Here is a 19,375-nt window from a genome sequence, read left to right on the forward strand (position 1 = left end):
TGTCCCTATAGCCTGCGTAACAGAATCCTTAATCACTCCAGAGCTAGAAAGACTTCCTCCTTTTCTGCCTATGTCACAACAGTGCCACCACCACACACTGCCTTGTATTGTTCACACTGGTCCAAATCCCATAAAAAAGATGAGAATCTCCATGGAGGCAAGCATTTTACCTCTCCTAACTCCCTAGCCCTCAAAGGGCCCTGCACATAGTGTGAGGTCAACTAGCATTTGCTGAATGGACGAGGAAAGCCATCACAGCGTTTGCCTTCCATCTGAGGTGTTCAAGACTACTGTCTCTTAAGCAAGTAACTCTCTCAATGAAGGAAGAATAAAACAACCTCACAAGGATTAAGTTCTTTTTCAGGTTTAAGTCTTTAGGTTATAATCGTCCTAATCTTTGTAGGCCCAGTTCTAGATATTTCAATTTGAGAAGCTAAATATTTCCATAGAGAAAGTTAGTTTTTTGGGTAAGCCTCAAATAAACAAACAAAAGTGACAAAAGCATGTGCCCAAACTGTAAAATCAAATATTAAAGTAGGATTTACAAATCTAAGCTGGAAAGCTGGCATTAATGCCATCTCAGAATCCAAATCCAACAAAAATCTTATCAAATTTTTTCCTATCTGCATCCTAAACTGATACAAAATATCCTAAGATTTTCTTGCTTAGATTATAAGAAAATCCTATGAGCTCTGCTTAGATCTGGTTAAAGCAGGTCCTAACTATGGGCCTCCTTAGGCCAGCCATATCAATATTTGGAAATGAGCTGCCATATTAAAAATGTTTTTGTGTATAAATGTACTATGCCTGACCCAGCCTCTCCTAAATCTGAAACCTCATAAACATAAGAAAAAGGGTTACAAGGAAGCAGAGCTGTCATCTCCACATTCCTGGAACCTACATAAAGGTGCAAGATGAAGAAGGGCACTCTGGAATTTTGCAGGACACAATTTTTCCATTAAGAAGCTCAAACAAGCATTTTGTCTTCCCCTACTTAGCCAAAAAATGTTCAAGCAAGTAACTGTGGAATTGCCACCATTTTTTTTACTGGCCACTTTAGGTGAACTATAATATTTTTTGAGGTTAACCAAGGTAGACATACTTAGAGGTTATAAGTCACTCCAAAACAGTTCTATGTCCCAAAAAATCAAAAGCCTTTAAAATAGTCACCTACATTCACAGCATGGCACAATAGAACAGGCAGGGGGAAAAAGTAAGCCCAAGTAAAACTCAGATTCACTGATCAGTGCCCACACATTCCAAAATAAAATAAACCCATCTTCTAGACTCACAGGCTACTTAGAAAACTCAAGGTTCCGTCTTGTTTATTACATTGTGATCGGGACTAGATAAAGATAAGCACAATGTACTTTCACAAAACCAAGAAGCTAAGTGAAAGAGGAAAAGGACTATTTTGCAGCAAGATCTGCCCTGATCCCTCAGCTGGGGTAGATCAGGCCAACGTGTCATGCTGAATTCTCAGGTGGCTCAGTCTATCACATACATCTTGGTACTAATCAGACAGATGTTCAGGAGAACAGCTGAAATGACTTGAGACTGTTCAGCACGGACAAAGGAAGGCTAATGAATGACAACACTTCTGAAAAACTATCACCTAGAAAAGGACTAAGACTAATTCTGGTGCCCTCAATGGGTAGCCAGGACAAATGGGCCTCACTTAAAGCAAGAAATTTCCACTGGGTCCAATAGTTCCAATGAACAAGTCTATCACTCTCGCTTCTTTAGGAAAAAGATCGTTAGAGAAGACCATGTAACATACCCATTTGAACTTGAAATAAGAGCCCACTACCGCCAACCCCACTCTGCTTATCATCATGAGAAAGGGAGGATAAAACCTGAAAAGACAAGTATGGTTCACCAGGTTCTCTCAAAATGACATAATTAAGTAGAGAAGCCAGACAAGGCTGATTCTTGGCCTCTACCCATTAGATGCCAGTAGCACCTCAAAGTTGTGACAACCAGAAGCATCTGCCAAATGTCCCTGGGAGAAAGGAACTGCCCTCCTTTGAGACCACTGCTCTAGAGAAATAGTTCTCAAACTCCTTTGTTTGGGTGCCGGTTTCCTCACTGGATCAATGAGTGCTATGGACTCTTCTCCCACAGAAAAAGGCACACAATTTTGCAATAAGTTCAAGGACTACGTGGATCCTTTAAAATCCAGCCAAGGACCCCACCCCATTCTCAGCGCAGGCAGGCACTCAACAGTTTTTCAGTCCTCTGGACATTCCCATGTGGTTATAAAAAGTACTGTGCCTGTTTTAGAGATTTCATGATCAGCAATACAAACATATCTATAGGCCTATGGCCATCAGGCCATGAGCCAGCAGTGGAATCTGCAATAAAGATGAACTGATCAGTTCACTAACCCAGTGAACCTGCTGACAAAAAAATTATGCTATTTTTCCCCAACCTGGAATAAGTAACCAATCTACGACTGTGTGCGTGGCTCTGCAGAAAAACTACCCCCAACCCATATTCCCACTCAACAGTTACACTAGTAAAAAGTCCTGAAGCAAAAAGTAAAGGAATTGTTTTGCAAATTAATAACTGAATGTGAAGTCCAAGGCTATTTCCATCTGTATTTAAAAAAAGTGTTCCTTCCACTTACATGCCTAGTCAAGCAGGCAGGGCAGGGATGCCCATGCAGGGGGTGGACAGCTGGCAGAGAGAAAGCTCTTCAGTTACTGAGAAGACCGCTCCCCTCAACACCACTCTTCTCAACAAGGACTACGGGGCAGAGAACTTGCTGCTCTTTTTTTTGTTTGTTTTTTGTTTTTCTGATACCATATATACCCAAAAGGAGACCCACTATTATTTGTAACACTTAAGTTCACTGTGTAGGGAACACAGGAGACTAACTAGATACATTTAAAAAACAAAAAGAAAATAAAACAAGCTTACCATATTAAAATGGTCACTTAGGAGGCAGGTTTTGCCAAGTGTTCAGAACATGGGCTCTGAAGCCAGACTGCCTGGGCCTGAATCCCCAGTCTGCAACTTACTAGCTGCAAAGCCTGGGCACATTTCTTAGCTTCTCTTCACCTCAGTTTCCTCAGACACAACGGAGACAACCAGATCCCTTCCTCAAAGGGTTATGAATTAAACAAATACATCTGAAGCACTTAGAGCATCACCTGGTGTGTGTAGGTGCTCAATAAATATTAACTGTTATTATTATCATTAATATTTGCCAAAGATACACACATGGAAAACCTGTAACTACATAAGGATATATAAGGTGTGAAATATATGAAAGAAGCAACACAGTATATGGTTCCACACTGCAAAACATTGGCAATATTAGGAATTTTCAGCTGTCTACAATAGCCTGACACTGCTCAAAGTGAAGTTCTTCAAAAAAAGAAAATATTAATATTTCCTCATATATAAAATCGATTCTAAACCTTAACTTATGTGAAATGGCATGGCCTCTAGTGTCAAGCAATAAAATTAGGGATCGACCTTTTGCTAACTAACACTGGTCATTTTTAAATCATATGATGTTAGAGCTGAAAGATATCTTCGAAATAAATCATCATCTGGAAATGAATCCAATCCTAAATTTTAAAGATGCCCAATGGCCAGCTGAAGGACCTGTGACACAGTTCCATCAACAACTCCTAACCTCCGACTGTCTATCCAGGCCGTTTTTGCTCATCATGAAGCCGAGTCCCGCCCAGGAGCTCAGGAACAAAGCTTAGACACAGGTGGTCTGACACTCAGATGTACGGTGCTATAGGAGATGCAATGCAATGAAAAATGAAACCATTCCTTCAGTCGTTCCAGCACTCCTTCATTCGTTTCCTTTATAGTAAGTTCCAAACACTGTTTCAGGTGCTAGGGATTGAGCAGTAACAAACACATCCCTCCCTCTGGAGCTTACACCTTAGTAAAGGAACCTGATCTTTACGATGTCCTCCATTCATCAGTTCAAAAAGGCCAAGATTAAACATTTCCCCCTTCTTTTATTTACCTATGATTAACTTACTATAAACCAAGCTGAAAAGTCCAAACCTGCCCCAAGTAAAGGATCCCTGATAGGACAATGCAAGTAACCCGAGGACTTAAGCTCTCAAACTCTTTGCAAGCCAGTTTACAGACTCCCTTTACCCTGAGCGTCACAAGGCAAACCTCAGCTAGAGAAACTGACATCTACACTGCATTCTGGAAGGGTAACTAATCCCAGGAGCTAATTACACAACAGGTAATAAACTACTACATATCCCCCTAACACTTGGGGAGAAAATTATTGCATCACATTATAATTTATACAATTTCAGAAGTTATATGATTAAATTTTCTAATACATGCCAAAGGAAAAGCATAAAAATTGATCACAATAAAGCAGCACTGGTATTATATTGTACATACATATTTTTTTATATTACATGTTTTACAATAACTGCTCTAGTTCTGTATCAACATTACTTTAGCCTGAATGCTGGCCCTAAGAGAACCAGCAAATCCTGAACCATCCACTAACAGTGGGACTTTGTCACTTAACATCTGAGTCTCATTTTATTCACCCATAAGACGGAGAAAATGTTTTAAGCAACATTATTGGGACTGAAATAAAACATAGATGAGAAAGTACCTTATAAAAAATAAAGTACTATATAAATATTCATTTTTACTTCTAGCTTCATTAGGTTAATTTTGGACTAAAAAAAACCTCTGAAAATAGGTGTTAAAAGGGACTTTCTGAGACTAAAAAAGAAGTGATAGTAAGTCTCAATTTCTGTTCACTGGGTCATAGGAAATAACAAACCAAAACCAAACGGTCATTTTAGACCAAAAGAGCTAAAAGAAGTCTCGGCCTTCACTTACACTCTCATTTTCAGCTGAGAAAAGTGGGGTGCTGAGAAGTTGGGGTACTCAGCAATATCACACAGCTGGTTATAGCCAGGTCAGAACTAAAATCTGAATCTCCTGACTCAGTGTAGTATTTGCGGGGAGGTCGTCGAGTATGCTCGTAGCAGAGTATGCCAAACAGCATTCAGAATATGGGAGATATATCTATCATAATAGTGATCTGAAATTTATCAAACCCAGGATACATGTTACTGGCTAGCTGATCTCAAGAAGTTCTTTAATTTCTCTCTCTCTCACCCCTCCTCATATACAAAATGGAAATAAAAATACTATAGTCTCATAAAGTTGTTGTGAGAATAAGCTAAATATTACCTGCACGATAAGCTCTCTAAAATTATTGAGTGTTATGATTATTACTCTTTCAACAATACTACACCATCTCCACTAATAAAAAAACTAAGACACCTTTCAAAGGTCCTCGTCTCTTGAAAAGAACTAGAAGCTTGCATTTTTACTGATTTGGAGGGAAGTTCGCTAAACACACCACAGTACAGTTAAGATCAATATCTCCCCACATTCACTCAAACCACATGTACACAGACCTATTAATGGTAAAAGAATTCTTCAGATACACACTGACTAGTGATAGAGTGATGTTCAAACTGAATTTTAAATTTAGTTAGGAAGGATTCATGTCTTCATCTTTAAAAAGGCAGACTCAACATGCTAAAATACATATATCCTACTTGATCCTCACTCACTCCTGAGAGGCACCCAGCTCAGCTGCTTTTACTTCCCCTTTCCACCTGTCACTTTCCACCAACTTAACAGGTAGGCACCACAGGCCCAACTGGGCTTGGAAGCTCAGCATTTGTTATCTTGCCACCTAAACATGTCCTTAAAAACATGAAGTCACACACATTCTTGGCTAGCTCGAGCTGAATGCACGTATTCCCTCATTCACCAAGTACTTCAAGAGCACCTACTGTGTGCCAGGCACCGTTCTCAGCACTGTGGACACAGCAGAGAACAACAACAAACACCCCTGTTCCCATGGAGCTTACATTCTAGTGGGAGAGAGGAGACTGGCAGGAGACAAGTTTCTATCTAGTACAGTGTTTGCATAGTATACTTCAGGAATGCAGGAACAGACAGTTTTATTAGGTGTTTTGCTAAAAGTGGATCTAGGCTTCCTATTTTAATTTGCAGATCCTAGCCTCCCTCAGGCAGGGCCTGGACACTGGAATGGTAGCGGGGAGGAGAGGGAGGCTCTGTACTCACACACAAACACACAGATCAAATCTCCAGCTAGAGATGACACTGTAACACCTCTTGGACTGCCAGGAGCATCCCTATCTTCTCATGTTGCATACAGCCAAGAAATCACAGAAACGAGCACATGATTTGCTGTTTGCAAACAGTGCAGTCAAGCGAAGGGAGCCCTGAAAGGGAACTCAAGAAACCTTTTCTGCCAGCAACTCGTGCTATGCCACCCCAGGCACATTCTCTGACCCGCATGAACCCTGGCCTCCTGGCCCGCACACTGATCCTCCCCGTACTGTGACACCGGGCTAGTCTCTTAAGCCCTTTTAAGCCTCAGTGTCATCTGTTCAAGGAGGCCAGGGCAATGACACTGCTTGGCAAACTGTCGGGTACTCCACTGACAGAAGCTATTTAAACAAATACATGGATCCAAGCTTGCTACTTGCTTTACAGGAACATCAGGAAGATTAAGGAGAACATAGAAATGCCTTAAGCTCTCTGTAAAGAAAGGGTGTTACAGAGTACTAGTGCTGGTAATTTCTGCGATTACTATTCTTTCCAGTTATAATTGCTTGCACTGTCAAATTCTTTAACCAAAATAATCCACAGACCTAGAGAAGCAGAAAACATAGAAAATAAGAACAGAATCCTAATTAGAATAACAGTAAAAAGTGAAATAAGCTTGCTAGGAAATCGGAAAGTCAATATCCATCTTCCTTACCTCCCCCTCTCACTGCCTAAGCTGCTGTAGCCACCCCAGGTGGCTACAGGGGTCCAAGACTTGCCACGACCAGCCAGGTGGATGGAGCTCAAGTTCTGCAGCAGGAGAGCGGCCATCCTTCCTTTCCATGAAACACGGAAGCTCCCTTCACATCACAAATTGTCAAGTATTTGGCAGCAAAATCCTCAATAATTATGATCAAGTGACCCACTCAGCAGAGAACAGAGTACCTAAGTAAGAGGTGTCCTAAAGTATTTATCTTCTGCTTCTTTGAAGATTCAGCTAAGAAAACCCACACCTTACCCTTCATTCCCCTGGATGGAGCATGGGATACACACTGCAGCTCTCTGAGGAAAGTTTTGGCTCAGTAGTAGAGAAATAGCAGGAGCTTGGCATAAACGCTGGGTCCATTCCAATGAAAACAGAGAGGGTATATAGATTCGTGTTGATGAATGCCAGCTAAATCCCTCTGTACAGATATAAAGCAACTATCACTGACAGCTGTTACTAGGGCAAAATCAAAACAACTCTAATGTTCGCTTTTGACTAAAACTTCTGAGGCCCTTCCCCCTTAAGGAGAGCAACCATTTCATGAACTCTGTTTGCAGCGCACTTACTCCAAACAAGTCAAGTCCTAAACCTCACAACTGTCATCATCAGCGTAAATACTCAGTTGCCCACAGGTAAACGTGCTGCCTCCTCCTTCTCTCCAACAGCCCAGCTCGAAAAACTGAGGATAACTTAGCCACAAGACCACTGGACCTGCCGCCATTGCTGGAGTGCTGGAGTCTTTTAAGAGGAGGTGTAGGGAGGGATCAAGCGAAAGTACCCTCTAAAAGTCACATCCCTTTCCCTCGCCCTGTAGCCATCAAATATATTATTGCCACCCTGAAGTGATAAACCAGCTATCTGGTCCTATCAAAGGCAATAAAAATGGTCTCATTAAAAACAAACATAAATAACTTCTAAGTGCACATTTTAAACATTTAATTCTCAATCGACCTTACCCATTCTATAGAGCAAAAAAAAAAAAGGAAAAAAAAAGTGAAGTTCTAGGCAAGGAAAGACAAAATGAAGAATGTGAGAAGAGAGGCCGATGCCTGCACTCACTGGGTCTGCAACAGCACCCACAAGGATGCATCTTATTTGTCAGTCCATCAGTCCAACCGAGCCCAAACAGATATTACTTAGGATACAAAGAATTTTGCCCAGCAAAACAAAAAATAAAAATAAACAATATCCAGTAGGGATTAAAGGGCAGTGAGAAGGAATATCCCTTTGTTGGAATGCTGCAAAGAAAATCTTTTAACAGTAAAAGCAAAACATCTGCCTTCATTTACAAGTTTGAGTTGTGAGTGATTTCCTGCATCTATGAACCTCTTTCTGAACTACAAAGAGGCCACAAAACATCACATTTTCCCCTCCCAGCATCCCCCTTCAAAAACCCACAGGATGGTGATTAACAAACAGCCCCTTGTCTTCAGGCATAATTTTAGAAACCACAAGGAAAAGATATAAGTTAAATGGAAGAGCACGGTTGTAAACAAATGAGAAATAGGTTGCCCAGGGAGGAAGCAAGCTCGATCTTGATAAGCAAGCAGCTCTGGTGGCCCAGCCTGAGGGAGACTCCAAGTGAAAGTGACCCTCGCTCTCTCACCCACTGAAAGCAGTCTGGACGAGAGGTCAGGCCAAGCCTCCCGGCCCTGACTCTAGGCAGAGCCGCAGAGAATGCCTCAACTCTCCAGGAGTTCTGGGTAGGAGCCTGAATTTCAGTGACGCAAGGACAAACTCAAGGACTGTCCTAGACTCCCAGGGGCTCTCCATTCCAGGGATGACCTGGGGCCTAAATCCCCAACCCAGGACAGACTTGTCTCCCAGGAGACATCCTCCCACGTAAATTCACCTCAAGTCCTGAATCCACTACCTAATAACTATATCACCTTGTGCAAATCTGATCCTGTTTAATCATCCTTTGATTGGACATAATCCCTTTCTTAGAATCATTGTGAGAATTAAAGAACTTGGGCAATGTGCCCAGATCAGTGGTATGAACATGCCAGATATACAACAAACATTCACTTCCACTGAAAGGATATTCCAAATCCACTCAACAATCACTGCTTTAGGTGAAAAATCTTCAGATATTTTGAGACCTCAAGAAAGAGAAAATTAAGAAGCAAACTGTGCAAGTAGAGAAAAAACAGAAACCCACGCTATTCAGAAAACACTCCTAATTATGCACACACCTTGACAGGTTAAATTTCCTCCCCCAGATCTGCTTCTCTTGAGGGTCCTGTGACATGTAAAACGACAGCTCCCTGGGTCCTGCCCAAGGCACTGCCACTTGTTATTGAATGCCCTCATGCTAGATCCTCTCAGTTTGGGAAAAAATATAATTTAAAATCTACGTATATCTAGATTTACTAAATGGGACTGAAATTGGCCCCCCATCCCAAAATGTCCAAATCAGAGAGGTGGGGGGGAACACCACCAATAACCTCCATTTGGTTAACATTAATTGCAGAATATTAGCAAAGAACAAGTAATCTTAAATTAGAAAAGGCAGCTTTAAATCCTAATAAAAAACACAACTAAAAACATAAAAAACCCGCTCAACACACACAGACACGCTCTCCTATTGTATATGGAGTTTTTCTGCACAGTCATCAAAATTTCACTTGTAATCTCTGAGATTTTCCTGTCCAGTAGTGTCCACCCATTGCTCAGCCCCTCCAGATTACCATTTCCTAATGTTTATACAGCAAAAGATAGTTCTGTGAGCAAACTTTTCACTGGTTTATTAGTCACTTTTAGCTCGAACACCCCACCTTTGATAATAGTTCACTTTCATTATTGTATAAGAACTCAAATTACATCCATTTCTGGAAAAAAAAATCACTGTAAGAATACAACAGACACACTTTTGCCTATATTCTCAAATACCTACTCCTGCATCTACTCCTCCAAATCTAAGCATATACAATCTAAGACGGGAGATTTGCAAGAAATTAGTAATGCTCAAAAAAAAAAAAGTTTTCTCACGGGAAATCCAGTCTAAACAGAATTTTATACAAACTGACTTCCACTGCAAGCACGGTCCCCAAATAAATTTACTGCACCCTAGAATCAAGTACACTCAAGGCTGGAATGTCATGCCAGTCATCTATTACTGCAACCTCAATAAATCTCTTTTTACTCTCCAAATCCTCGGCTGCTTTCTACAACAGTTCACGAAAAAGCACCAACCTAATTAACAATAGCTTCCTCTGCAACTGAAGCCTTGATTTCACTTATTTACACATTAACTGCAGCCTCCTTTGGCCAATCCAGTCTATTCTGTGTACCATGCCGAGCCTTTTATCTGCCCTGGACAGCATTTTCTCCAGCAGATGAAGTAGATGCCGATTGATTTGCTGTCGAGCATGGTAAATTAATAGCAACAAATTGCTGAGGGCCTGTCTCTCTGCTCCACCATGCTTCGGCAGTTTTGCTTTATTTGCTCCATGATGGGCAGCAGTCGGCCTCTTCAAGTCAATTTCTTCTTAACAACCTGCAATACTTTTCAATGGCGAAAATAGAGCTGTTCCTTGTAAGTCAGAAATCAATATCCTATTGCCTTTAGAAAATGCTAAACAAGCAGTATTGGCAATCCACTTGGTACTAGAGGGTATCAGATATAATGCAAATCCATACTGCTTCCCTCCTTGTAGTTATTACAGTTTGCTAAAAGGTTCCTAATGTCATTTATCATCATTTACCATCGACCAGAGAGGCTATGATTATGATATCCTATCAGTTGGCAAGGCCCTTTCATTTCTATTCAATTAATATTTTAGCAGCACTCAAATGGTTGTGGCCCAAATCTCATAATAAAATTTACATGGCTTAGAGTGAAACAGGAGTTTTCTTGCTCTGATTTCAAAAAAAATAGTAATTATACACACAGGTACATGCATACACACATAAATATGCATATATACACACAAACATACATATATATACACAAATGTGCAGTACTCACTTCTTTTAGGTTCTAAACATTGCAGATTTCTAAAATTTTCTAGTCTCTAAAATTCAAATAGTAAGCTAAATTTTCTTAGAACCCTCAGATTACAGAACATTAACTATGAGGAAGTCATGAGATGTTCTCAAAATGTGGTACGTTCATCTCCATTTACAGTTCCTATAGGTTGAATTCACATACCTGTTCCTAATCTACATGAAATATTCATACTTTTTAAAGTAGTAAACTGCTGCTGTCAGATTAAATCATGGCAGTCTTCTTTAATTACAGCATTCCAGGTGAAGGATGGGAACAAACAGCATTTAGCAACGTTATCAACTGCGCACATCACCCTGTTCTGCCCACGGTCACTGACCCATTTAGGAGCCACACTGTATCTATAAAGAGGAACAATCAGCAAAAAAAGTAACAACTGCCCTGTGGGCCAACTGTCCCATCCAAAGAAAAAAACAAAACCTCCCACTTAGGGAAATCCTTAGGGAATAAAAGCCAACGTTCTTTCATTTTAAAAAATTCCATTATGAAGACATCACAATAAAACATGTGCTATTTCTAACCATGTCCCATTTGTCATCTTCTCTTTCCTGCTAGAACTTAACACAGTGGCGAAGCATTAATTCCCATTATTGCCTAGAACACTCCACTCTAACTCTTCTGGGTGTTTTTCTCAGCTTCATCTGCTCAGCACTATCGATCCTACTCAAGATTACCAGAAATTAGATACATATTTTATGCTCTAATTCCATGTCATGTCACTGAGTTCCCCTTTAAAAAAAAAAAAAACTAATTTTACCAGACTAATGCTATTTACTCAGTTACCAAAATTTAAATTAATTATGTTCTCAAACATAATTGTTAAAAATTGGCAACATTATGCAGGCTTAATTAAGATTAAATCCAATTTACTAAATGTACTTTAATTGGTACTAATTACATTAGTTTTCATTTCAGAATGACAAATTCCCCATAGGTTTCACTTTATAGTCCTCTATCAGAATCAACACAGGGTGACTGATGATGAGCAACATACAGAAAGGGGAGGAGCCATAATACCGTCCCCCCTCTCGGGTTTTGTCACTGCTCTGTGCTTTTATCCTTTTATCAATTTGCTAAGTCACAGAGTCATGACTCCATCACAGCCATCATCTTGTGTTCCAATGAAAAATATCTCTAAAAATAAATAGTCTGTGGCTGGCAGCAGCCAAGAAGAACAGGAGCTTTAACCAAAAAATACACAAAGGTTTCAAATATCAGGGCCACCAATTACTAGGGTACTTCCAAGGACTCCGGGGACTCCTACTCTTGAACCCTTCGAGACACAAATCTAATAAGTGAATAAGCCTAACCCGATCTTGAGAACTAGGCCCAATTACGCCACAGGGCAACTTCCCTGCATTATTGCTGCTTTCCATTACGAGGGTATCCAGCGAGTGTATCTGGAAGAGAGGCCAAGAGGAACCAAGGCTGTCTGCCTAGGAAAACAAATAAAGACAGATATGCCTCTGTGCTTAAGGGGGGAAAGAAAGAAAATATAATAAGTAGGTGGTTTGCAGGGCTGTCTGTATTTCATAATGTGATAAACTGCCCTCAGGATTCTTGATATGATTGAATTTAAAAGCAAGAGAAAAAAAGGGAAAATGTACTCCATTCTCAATTTTAAATGGATGGCATGCGAAGCCAGCTGGACAAGATGACAGAATTACAGAGGTATAAAATGTGTAAAATTAAGGGATCTCACATAGCCCCCATCCCCCCGAAAGAAATACATACAGCCAAATACAAGCTCTGTGCCTCCCAGAACTATGAATGGTATCAAGAGATCTGGAAACTGAGTGGTTAGGGTAAACAAGATACAGGAGGAGAAATAAAGGGACATTAATCATCTGGTCCAATCTTTAAAAAGACACTAATTAATCTTCAGTGGTGGGGTGAGGACAAAAAAAAAAGACATGTACAAGATCCAGACCTAAAACGACATGTAATGAGGATAATTAACAAACAATATCTCTCGTGTAATTTATTCCTGTAAGATAGAGCTAAGGGGAGTCCATCCATAAGTTTGATGGATTTTGTTTAAGCAGAAGATATTTACATTACTAATCTAAACAGAAATGGCAAAGATGCCAAAATAAGAATTTAATTTTAACACAGAGCAAACTATACGATAATGTTAATATTGACATAACCAAATAGCATATGAAGTAAAAAAAAAAAAAAAAAAGTATCTGAAATGAAAAGTCCTCAGCATAAGGAATGATTCATTTTTTTCCAACTTTTTGTTTTCAAATACTGTCTATCCGATTGCTTTTACTGTCAGTCATCTTTTAAAGATCTACCATCTATGCTCTGAGTATGTGCTAATTAACTATATCCAAAAAGGAATCCATTAAGTAGTAAAAACCTAATAACGTGATCATTTCATATTTTTTAAACTTAGAAGGTAATGACATTCATCATGAGCATAAATAAGAGATGAAAAGTATTAAGTTCTCCCACATCTTTTCCCAGCAGGTAAACACATACAAACCTACTCTGGAATGGCTGATGAGACAGACCTGACGGACTTTCACTAAGAGATCACTAAAAATAAATGCCTCCTACAGGAATTATTATTGCCAAACAATATTTTATATGCTATTTTTCTATCTAGGAAACTTAAACCAAACCATTTTCTTCAGTCCCCTGCAAAAAAGTGTTGTTTGAGTCACACCTCTCAACGCTTTCTGACTAATCATTATCTTTTTTTTCTTTTTTTTTTGGCTGAACTAATTACTAGATTTCAAGACCCAGTGTTGAACCTTATCACATCCTCCTATCAGGCTCATTTACTCTGTACAAATTTTGGAAGTAACAGTTACAGTTCCTGCTAAGACCTAACTAAGTAGCCTCGGGGGACGGGTACAAGGATTTTACATCAATTGCTTTTGTAGCTACACAGATTTCATTTTGATCCTCCCAGCTCACCCTGTATCCATTTTTTCACACTGAGCCAACGAAGGCTCCACACAATTTAGTTTTACTTTTTAATATTTTCCAAGAAAAGCTCTTTCACAAGACAAGTTTGCAATGCCTGAAATACATAAATTAACTCTTTCAAAAGAAAAACGACATATTTTAAAATTTAGCATCCTTTTGAAAGTGTACAAAGTTTAATATGCATTCAGACATTTTAAATCACATTTTTAAATGAATCAAATTAGGATAATATGCAAAAAAGATGCAGATCCACACCAGAAAAAACAGCATTCTCTCCAGTATACAGTCCTTTAAAACACAGGTAGACACAAATATGTGCAGAATAAAATTGCAAAACATACAATTTTCTTTCTAAAGTGCATAGTATTACCGTCATTTAAAATGGTTATAAAGAAATAATAACTTACCTGCTTGTGCATTTCTATATTCAAACCATAGGACATCTCATAATACTGTCAAAGAAGGAAAAGCAGTTAATTTCGTGGCTTTCATCAATCTCCCTAGTTTGTTCAAAACGCCCCCAAATGTTTAAAACAAACATAAAAGCCTCGCTTAAATCAAAATATCCATGATACCTATGCTGCTAAATCAGTAGGAATGATCTACCGATATCTTTAGCCTAAAGAACTAGAAGCCACCTTCAGACACAGACTCTAAGAGAATAACTCACAAAACTAAGAAAATTGAGTTCCAACATAGCATTCTTAACATCTCCAGTTGTCTTTAGACATCACAAGCAGATGAATCAAAAAGGTCTGATGAAAATTTGGTACCATATGGACTCTAAATCCCCAGGCACATCGAGCAAGTTAATGGGAAAAACGTGTCTGATACAAATGCTGATGCTTTGAAAGAACTATTCCAAAAGGTGATGCTACTTCTGAGTTCAGTTTCTCATTTTTAGTGTACTGCTTACGTTCATACATTCAAAGGAAAAGACTCGATAGGAAATGAACGAGTTACTCTGGAGCCTTTATGAACAAGCATAAAAACATGCTTGGTAATACTTCTGAAAAAGCAGATCCGATTTTTTGAACATGTAGTATAACTAGCATTATAGAAATTCTGGCAGAACAAATCAGTTATACAGAAGACTACAACACTCCTCAAACCAATGTAACACTATAGAAATTGAAAACACAAACACACACGCAGTAGTAACATAAAAACAGGCAAAATTTGAAAACGTGTCTGGTGTCTTTTCTTATCCATCATTCTTTAAAAGAAATAAAACACATTAAAATTTTCACGGTTTACAGAAAAATTTGTTAAAATTGTTTGCAGCAAGAGCAAGAAAACAAAGAAAACCACTAACACAAACATTTTGCTTGTGACTAAACAAAACATAAATGAGGTTGTTTTCTTTTCCCAACCTGTAAAAACAAAGCACAGAAAATTATACCCCATGCAGTTGAACTTTTTGAAAATTCAAATCAAAGCTGGCCGTCAGAGGCAAGTTGTAACATCCTGGAATTACAGGGTGCTAATGGTGACATTCCCACAACCCCAACTGCACTGGCACTGTGACTACGGTCCGTTCCACAGCCTCCAGCCATCTGATCGTATTCCTGCTTTTGGTATCCCAACCTAACAGGCACTTTGAATCTGTAACACAGTTTTCTTACCATGACATAATGCCGCTGCATCTCTGTCTTCTCACTGGCGAGTTTCTCACATTCCAGCTTCAGGCTGTCCAAGACATAAAGAAATCTAAGTACAACGCAGATCTCCACTTACATCCTTCAAATGTAAATATACATTCCCTCCTCTAAATCATCACCTACAGGAGACCAAATCAACTATCTTAAATACCACTCTCATTACTGAAGGAGAGGCAGGAGAGAAAAGGGTGATTGGAACCAGCCCCGACTTGCCCTTTCAACAAGGATCAAATGTGGGGTTTTTGTTTGATTGTTTTAAGAAAAAAACCCTGTAGCCAATTTAACTCCGGAACCTCATCCAGAAGTGAATACTCACTAAATTCATTTAATAAAACAAGAACAAGGAAATAAACACCAATGTCTACACATCCAAGCACAAATAAATCCCCCAAAATATCATAAGGGAGTTTTTTTCCTTTAATGTTCCAAGAAGAGATTAATGAAAAGATGAATCAAACATGTCTTATGAATGATGTCTTATTTTTTTCCCTCCAAAACAGAGACAAGTTGAATACCACCACCCAGGGGCAAAGTGTGGATCAAGTTCTGTGACTTGTTTTGGTTCTTGCATTTATGAAATAAGAATTACACGTCATTAAAAACTCAGTGAAAGAAAAATATTTCAAAGGCACTCTAACAATAGTCTCAAAGACCAAAACATTTTTTCAGCATAAGAGTAATGAAATAGGTCACTTGCGACTTCCCAGGACTCTCGGCTCTGGGTATTTCAGTGGAATAGCAGAAAGAAGTGAGAAGGAATCAAGCCCGAGTAATAAAGAACCAAGGAAGTCAAAAGGCCCCAGAATCTTCCCAACCTTCCATTCTCCTGGCCCCAATAAATCAACATCGAAAGTTTGGCCTCAGCATTTTCCAAGTCTCCCCAGTTTCAATTGTTCTGCCTCCTTTTTTTTTTTAATTTATGGGAGATGGGAGCAATGCTTAATTTCTTTACACCTGCCTAAGGAAAAGAGGCCTTGACTTGCTCTTTCTGCCCACAAGGAAAATGATAATAATACCTTTGTGGCGGCCAAAAAAAAGGGGGGGGGGGTGTTTGTGTGTGTCTGTGGAGGGAAGACAAGAGCTAAGCAAACAGGAGGATCAGCTAAAGTCAATATCGTTACCTGTGGTACTGAGCCTGTAAAAACTGAAACTCTTCCTTAATCCGATCACAGGACTCGGAAATTGTAAATTTAAAGGGTTGAGCAGGCTGATGCGGTGCCTAAAGAACAACAATGAAATATTTAATTAGCCCACATCACAGGCGAAGCAGGGAGACGGAGAAAACAGAACACGCAGCGCTGGCGGGGGGGTCGTCGCGCAGGCCGGCGAAGAGCGAGGAAAACTCTCCTCCCGGCCCCCTCGCCGCACAGCCCGGCAGGGGCTGGTTTCAGGGTGGCCCCGGGCCCTCGCGACCCCCGGCCCGCCCCGGCCCCCGCGGGTTCGAGCCCCCGCTCCCCTGCCTCGCCGACGGCGGGCGCCCGGGGGCCGGCGCACCGCGCCCACTGCCTCCCCACCCGGAATCGAAACTGGCCCGTCGGGGGGACTCGCGCCATGGCGTCGGGCCGCGGTCAGGTCGGGGGAGGCGGGACGGGGCCGCCACCCTCCCCGGCTGGCTGGCTGGCTGGCTGGCTGGCTCGTCCCCGCGGCCCGCGGGGCAGGGCCGGCGCCCCGCACTCTGGAGCCGCAGCCGGCCCCGCCGCGCCGCCGCCGAGGGCGCCCTCCCTGCCCGGGCGCGGAGTCGCGCCTCCTCCATCGCTCGCCGCCCCCCCCTCGAGGAGTCGCGGCGTGGGGACGGCCAACGGCTCCGCGCAGCTTCCAGGGGCTTCAAAGACAACAATAAGAAAATGGCTACAACTCAATTGCCTCTGCGTACCCCCTCTCCGAGAGTGCCCCCGCCTCGGGGCGGGGGGCGGGCGGCTCCCGGAGCGGGGCGCGAGCTCCGGGCCGCCCTCCACGCCCCTCCGGCCAAAGCCACAACTCGGCGCGCGGGGGGCGACGCGGGGACCCCTCGGCGCCCGGCGAGCCCGCGCCCCGCCGCCCGCACTCACCGGGTGTCTGGTCTGCGGGTACATCTTGCTCAGGTCGCGAATCATCCAAACCGATTTAGTTGGCTGCGCTGGGCAGAGGCGCGCGGCTCATTGGCTTTAATGGCCCCGAGGAGGAGGCGGCGGCAGCGGCGGCCGGCTGGGTCCGAGGGGCGGCTCGCGCGGTCCCGGCCCCCACCGGGTCTCGCGTGACGCGGGCGGCAGGAACGCGCGGCGGCGGCTGCTGGGTGCCGGCGGCCGGGCCGCTCCGCATTCCCCGCGGGCGTCACTGGCCCGCCGCGAGCATTGTCCGGCGCGCGTCTCCCGCGGCAACGCTCCGCCGTTCGCTCCGCCGAGGTGCGCCCGCCGAGCCCGGCGCCGCGGCCGCGCCGCTCCCCAGCCGGGAAAGAGCGAGCTCCGCGCCCAGCGCCCGCCGGCAGCGCCGCCCGCTCGCTCGGCGTCCCACTCCAAACTTTTTTTTTATTTGTCTTTTAATTGGTTGGTATTCCTCCGAATGAATGATCTCTCTCTTCTTTCCTAAAAGCAAACACAAACTCCTTTGGTTCGGAAGAGGTCTCGGCGGTGCTTTTTGGTTTCTCTGGAGATTTTTTTCACTTCACAGCAACGATCTTTTAAAAGGCACCTTTTAGCTTCTTTTACCACATCTCATTTCCTTATTTTCTTCCTTCCTGTTTTCTTGTCTTTTTTTTTTTAACCCCAAATTGAAGGGGATTAGAAAAATAAAAGAGAGTGAAACGCTTGCGGCTTTTTTTTTTTAATTCTCTCTCCTTTCAAACTCTGCGAACACCACCTCAAAATAATATACAAGTGTGTGAGGGGGGAAGAAAGCAGCCAACAGCCCAAACACCCGCTCAGAACAGCTCTAACAACACGCTCTGTGTAGGTGACTTCTTTGACCAAATTTAGCAGCAGCTAATCATTAACATTCTGATACATATTCACAGCCGTCCGTGGAGGGACCGCGGAGCATCCCGGGAGATGTAGTCCGCCCCCGGCGACCGCAGCTGAGGATTCTGCCAGATTGACTACAACCACCGGCCGGCCACGCGACCGCTCTGGGGCGCTCTCCAAGCGCCCCGCCCACCCCCGGCGCGGTAGGCGTCTCCAGCAACCAATCAGAGATGGCTGAACATTAATCGCCGTTCTGTGTTACTGCCCATCATTTCACTGCTGACAAATGGCGAGCCAGCGGGGAGGAGCCGGCCGGGCAGGATCCCACGTGGGGGCCGGGCGTCGTCTGTGGCTCGGACCAATGAACGGAATGGGATGCGGTTAGCGAAGGCGGAGCGGAGACGGCCCGCCCAAGGCGGAGCTTCGCCTTGGCTGAAGTTCCTTAGCGCGAGCGTTCGAACTGGGGAAACATTTGTTCAGCTGTCAATCAAAGTAACGTGGGCCTGGGAGAAGCGGCGGCGGCTGCTGCTGTTGCTGCTGCCCTGGCTGCATCTTCAGAACTGGGTGGTGGTGGTGGTGGTGGCGGCTAAATAAAGAGGGTGGTGGGGGCGGTGAGAATGGAGGTTGGTCCGGAGATCCCCTTCCGAGTCTCGTCCTCCCGCCCACTCCCCCAGCTCCCTTCAACCCAAACACCCTCGGCCCCTTGCTCCGCGGCCGCGCCAGGAATGCGGGCTAATTAGGGTCCAATGTCTCCTTAAAGAGACAAGCTCGGCCTTGTGTAACGCGCCGAAACCCCTGTTGAGACAAGAGAGGGAGGATCACGCCGGTCCCACTTCGTTCGGTTCACATCAATTTTACGCGCCGCTGGAGCCGGCATAATTTTCCGTGTGAACGCAGACTCTGGCCCCTGTTCTTGTTTAGAGCCGAGACGGAGCTGCGAGACGCTGACCGGGCTGGGGGG

At 42.9% G+C, this 19,375-nt stretch overlaps 1 protein-coding gene across 1 annotated transcript in view; it reads right to left on the reverse strand.

The window, feature by feature from the left end:
- Positions 1-18,388, reverse strand: part of TLE4 (TLE family member 4, transcriptional corepressor) — a 140,215-nt gene extending 121,827 nt beyond the window's left edge. The window contains 4 exon segments of the mRNA XM_058565594.1: positions 14,225-14,269; positions 15,443-15,506; positions 16,600-16,697; positions 17,527-18,388. Coding sequence (XP_058421577.1) covers positions 14,225-14,269; positions 15,443-15,506; positions 16,600-16,697; positions 17,527-17,571 — 252 coding nt within the window. The 5' untranslated portion in view covers positions 17,572-18,388.
- Between the last annotated feature and the right edge of the window lie 987 nt (positions 18,389-19,375).

The sequence above is a fragment of the Diceros bicornis genome, chromosome 22, assembly GCF_020826845.1.
Source record: "Diceros bicornis minor isolate mBicDic1 chromosome 22, mDicBic1.mat.cur, whole genome shotgun sequence".
NCBI lineage: Eukaryota > Metazoa > Chordata > Mammalia > Perissodactyla > Rhinocerotidae > Diceros > Diceros bicornis.